The sequence below is a fragment of the Seriola lalandi genome, unplaced genomic scaffold (genome assembly GCF_002814215.2).
Source record: "Seriola lalandi dorsalis isolate HSWRI2012SDOR001 ecotype SW California unplaced genomic scaffold, Sedor1 jcf7180002053969, whole genome shotgun sequence".
Taxonomy (NCBI): domain Eukaryota; kingdom Metazoa; phylum Chordata; class Actinopteri; order Carangiformes; family Carangidae; genus Seriola; species Seriola lalandi.
The window spans coordinates 9,896-15,014 of record NW_019524522.1 but is presented as its reverse complement, the minus strand read 5'-3'; the positions used below and the strand labels follow the sequence as shown (position 1 = coordinate 15,014).

The following is a 5,119-nucleotide window of genomic DNA, read 5'->3' as shown; positions in this document are numbered from 1 at the left end:
GGGAGGGAGGGGGGAGGGAGAGAGAGAGAGGGGAGAGAGAGAGAGAGAGAGAGAGATGGTAAATTCCTGTCTGCTAGAGTAAAGTCAGTAAAGTCTCAGATGTGCAGGTGAGGACAGAAGATTCCACAGGAGTTTAATGGACAGACGGTGATTTAAGGTGGAATTAAAGGTGGAATTAAAGGTGGAATTAAAGGTGAATTTAAAGGTGGAATTAAAGGTGAAATTAAAGGTGAAATTAAAGGTGAAATTAAAGGTGGAATTAAAGGTTGAATTAAAAGTGGAATTAAAGGTTGAATTAAAGGTGGAATTAAAGGTGGAATTAAAGGTGGAATTAAAGGTGGAATTAAAGGTGAACAGGGATTACAGTGGGATTACAGATTGGAAAGTAAGATTACATGAAAACATGTTGAAATGTTCCTTTAAAGATGAATGAACACAGTGAAGACACTAACACACACAGAGACATGGTGAAGAAGATTAACAGCTGCTTTATGACTGTTTTTAACCGCCTGTACAGTAAAACAGTTAACAACATGTAACACACACACACACACACACACACACACACACACACACAATAATATAAAGAGTGTCTGTTATTGATTTGACCCTCTGACATCTTTTCACAGTAAAATGTGTTTTTCATTGTCGATGGAAAAGTTTCTCAGAGAAGAAAAAATTAGACTGAACAAATACAACACACGTCCAAAAGTATGTGGACGCTGTGACTTCATGTTGATCACTGTGCTGCTCTGACAGCCTCCTCTCTGCATGTCATGACCTCTCCCTGACCTTCCTGTCTCTCTCTCACTGTCACATCAGAACAACGGAAAAACTGCCAAAAAAAGTCACAATTGGGCATCAAACAAGTTCCAGCAGGTTCATCACTTTTTAGTGTCCCCTGGAAACACGTCCGTTGTGTCTAAGCTGCAGTGCTTTGAGCTCTTAGGGCCACCGTACACAGCAGCTAAAGAGGCCCCAGAACTGAACCATGGGGAACAGAGCTTTATTCTCTGATGTGTGAACTGGATCTGAAGCAGATTAGGACTGTGTGAACGTCCAGTAATATTCTGTGAACTTACGGCACTGAGATCTAGTTCGAACTGAAGAGACACTGATAAAATGTTGTTAGAAACTCTTCACAGCAGCAGCTGAGCGGCTGGTTTCAGCTGGTTAATGAATTCACCACATGTCGCTTCAGTTTCCTCTGAATGGAAACACACACACACACACACACACACACACACACACACACACACACACACACACACACACACTGAGAGGATTTCATTACTGGCTCTGCTCTCAGTGGAGCTTCAACTTCCTGTGATCTAAACCTGGTCCAGTCAGGATCGGTTTCAGGAAGTCCTGCTGTCTGAGCGGGCCGGGCTCCCACACATCATCTGTATATTCTACATCATGTGATTGAAACTGAGGGTCAGTGTGAGGTCAGAGTCTGAGGATCCGCCTCACTTGCTCTTCAACATGTTATCAATCCCTGTGGGAGGATCTCTCCTGCAGTACATTTCTGTTAGACCCATACCAGGGACCGAAAACCAGGACCCCTCGGCCTCTGCTAAACATTAGCATGTTAGCATCATCATCAAGTGTGTTTCCATCCTCCTGATTTTATGCACATTTTCAATGTTCAACTCAAAACCTCAGTGGAAACAAAGGAAATTCAAAGTCTAGACTCACCTCCTCATCCCTGTTTATCCAGCGTCATAAAATAGGTCACAATGACCTTGACCTTTGACCTTTAGCCACCAAAGTCTAATCAGTTTGTCCTTTAATCCAGGTGAACGTTTGTGCTATATTTGAAGAAATGCCCTCAAGGTGTTACAGAGATATTTTGTTCACAAGGACAAAAACACATTTATTGAGGTCATCGTGACCTTTGACCTTTAGCCACCAAAATCTAGAGACCTAGAATTCTTGAGACCTAGTTGTGCCAGATGTGAAGAAGTTCCATCAAGGTGTTACTGTACGGCTGTGTGGAGCGATGAGGAGGAGGCTGAACCTTCCTCACAGACTCTTCTTCTTCTTCTGATGAGAGGGTTCACACTGGTTCTCATCAATTTCTTGTTAGCAACTGTTAAGCTAGCCATCTGGAAAACCCGTAAGAACCAGCTGTCAGGTGTGGACGGAGCCGGTGCTGAGTGTGCTGTTGTTGTTTTGTTTTGTTTGCGGGGTTTTAATTGTTGACTGATTTATTAGAAGATTTTTGGCATAATGTATCCTAAATAAAGTTGTGTGAAAGTCAAAGTCTGATTCTGATGTTGATGCTCCTCCTCCTTCTTCTTCTTCTTCACACATTAACAAACTGACGTGGAGGTAGATAAAGAGATGTAGGCGCAGACAGGAAACAGCTGTTGTTTACATTTATTTATAATAATAAGAGGTTTGTGTTTCACACTGACGGAGCTGAAGGGAGACGCTCAACCCCCCCGTCACATCCTGTGTGATGTCAGAGAAAAGATTTACACTGATACATTAATACATTAACACATTATTAACATTTTCATAATTCATTAACATATCAGTGAAAACAACCTGGAACAGAATCTTCTGCTTCATCAGACATGATGCGTTCACTGTCTCTGCTGAGGGGGATACCATGATGCGTTCACTGTCTCTGCTGAGGGGGATACCATGATGCGTTCACTGTTTCTGTTTAGGGTGATACCAAGATGCGTTCACTGTCTCTGTTTACTTGATCTGATGATGTGTTCACTGTCTCTGTTTAGGTCGATATAATGATGCGTTCACTGTCTGTTTAGGGTGATACCATGTTGCGTTCACTGTCTCTGTTTAGGTTGATCTGATGTTGTGTTCACTGTCTCTGTTTAGGGTGATACCATGATGCATTCACTGTCTCTGTTTAGGGTGATACCATGATGCATTCACTGTCTCTGTTTAGGGTGATACCATGTTGCGTTCACTGTCTCTGTTTAGGTCGATCTGATGTTGTGTTCACTGTCTCTGCTGGGGGTGATTCCATGATGTGTTTACTGTCTCTGTTGTGATGGCAGCTGGACAGCGGGGAAACCAAAAGACGGCAGGAAGTGATGTCACATGTTGTTCAGTAGAAGTCGTGGTCATAGTCTGTGGCGTCCATCAGCTGTTTCATCTCCGCCACGCTGTTGGCCAGGTAGGACGACAGCTCCTCTGAGAGAGACAGAGAGACAGACAGGTGAGGCGTTACCTTCATCAACACAAACTGTGACAAGGTGTGATCGCCAACGACGACGAGGAGACAAAACAACAACTGCGACTGACATGGAAACCAAAGATAAAAAACCGCAGCTGTTTTTATTTGTCAGACGCTGCAGATCTCTCGTCTCCTCCCACATCATCAGTCAGCTGGACCTGAACCTGAACAGGTACCACACAGATCCTCCACACGTTCAACATGTGGACAGGCGTACTCCTCTGTCTCACCTGCTCCCAGTACTCCCAGTACAGCAGAGGCCGAGACAGATCCCAGGTTGTTACGAGCGATGCAGCGATAGGTCCCCGAGTCCCCTGGCTCCGCCCCCTCAATCTGCAGCCAACTGGAGAGCTCGAATTTCAGAGGACCGCCCCGAGACTGTGAGACAGACAAGAAGTCAGACAGACTGTTTCCGTTGTTAGCAGAGCTAGGCTAACAGTTTCTCACCTGTACCTGGACAGAGATGTGGGGGTCGTCCCCGGGCAGGATGACGTCTCGCCCCTCCTTCCTCCACTCCACCAGAGCCATCGGAAACGCAAAGACCTCACAGAGGAAGACCAGACTGCTGCCCGTCCCGTTCACCTGGCTCTGAGGAGGGACCTTGATGATGGGGACTGACAGAGAGACGGACACTGAGCTCAGTCTGATGACATCACACAGAGGCCACACCTGCAGCAGGTGCAGACAGAGAAACCCCCCACAGAGAGAACTGCTCTGCGCCAGCTGTGGCCCAGCAGGGGGAGCGGAAGGTCGGTGGTTCGATTCCCACCTCCTCCAGTCTGCGTTTAGAGGAGTCCTGAACCCCAAACTGCTCCAGTGTGTGTGTGTGTGTGTGTGTGTGTGTGTGTGTGTGTGTCAGACACAGAACCAGAATAAACTCAGTTCAGACTGACAGGAAACCAGATTTATTCTGAGTCACAGAGTCAGTGTGAAAAGGGGCAGGGACGAGAGACATTATAATCATATGAGAGAGAGAGAGAGAGAGAGAGAGAGAGGTGGAGGCAGCAGCTACTTTGAGAATAAAATTACAGAGTAAACCAGACTCAGAGTGTGTGAGTGTGTGTGTGTGAGTGTGTGTGTGTGTGTGTGTGTGTGTGTTTTGAAGGTCACCCTGCTTTCAGTTTATTTCTTGTCTCCAATAAAACTGAGGAATGTGCTGAGAAAAAGGATCATGTGGCTCTAAATGATGTGTGTGATATTATCTACATAATCACACACACACACACACACACACACACACACACACACACACACTAAAGTCAGAACATGCAGAGAAAACAGGTCCTGATGATGCGGAAAGTCAGAATTTTTCAAAATAAAAGTTTTAATATTTTTGAAATAAAGTTGGAATATTATCATGAAGATAAAATCATAAATTTGTGGAGTAAAAAGTTGCATTATTAAATAAGTGAAGCCATAATTTTTCATTTATGAAAACAGAGATGTGATTTAAACTCTGAAGGTTGTGACATTATAAGAATAAAACCTCAGTGAAAGTCTCAGTGTATTTACCCGCTCTGTCAGTGTCATCACCCTCCTGTGACTGCTAACGCTAGCTAACCTGCTTTTACCCTTATTATGAATGCTGCTATCACTAGTTAGCTAACTGTTAGCATATCAGGGAAAACTGAGGAGCTGGAACCAGAGGACGTTTCAATGAGGTCGTTAATTGATTGAAGTAGCTGCAGATTCATTGTTTTTCGATTGATTATTTGATTAGTTAGAAACAGTTGCTGCGGTTTAATGTTAAACTGGCAGCTGCAAAGTGAGGAGGAGGAGGTGGAGGAGGAGGAAGAGGAGGAAGAGGAGGTAGATCTGGAGGAGGAGGAGGAAGAGGAAGAGGAGGAGGATCTGGAGGACGAAGAGGAGGAGGAGCAAGAGGAGGAGGAGGAGGGGGAGGATCTGGAG

The 5,119-nt window shown here is 44.9% G+C and overlaps 1 protein-coding gene across 2 annotated transcripts in view; it reads right to left on the bottom strand.

Annotated features, from left to right (window-relative positions):
* Positions 1 to 2,364: 2,364 nt before the first annotated feature.
* The window catches only part of LOC111652373 (kazal-type serine protease inhibitor domain-containing protein 1-like), a 10,483-nt gene continuing 7,728 nt past the window's right edge, over positions 2,365 to 5,119 (bottom strand). The window contains exons 2-4 of one of the 2 annotated variants that reach the window (XM_023402621.2): positions 3,659 to 3,825; positions 3,442 to 3,589; positions 2,365 to 3,168 (exon numbers count right to left, since the gene is read on the bottom strand). In XM_023402621.2, coding sequence (XP_023258389.1) covers positions 3,083 to 3,168; positions 3,442 to 3,589; positions 3,659 to 3,825 — 401 coding nt within the window. In that variant the 3' untranslated portion in view covers positions 2,365 to 3,082. The remainder of the gene's footprint in view (positions 3,169 to 3,441; positions 3,590 to 3,658; positions 3,826 to 5,119) is intronic. The other variant, XM_023402622.2, reaches the window with a different exon arrangement.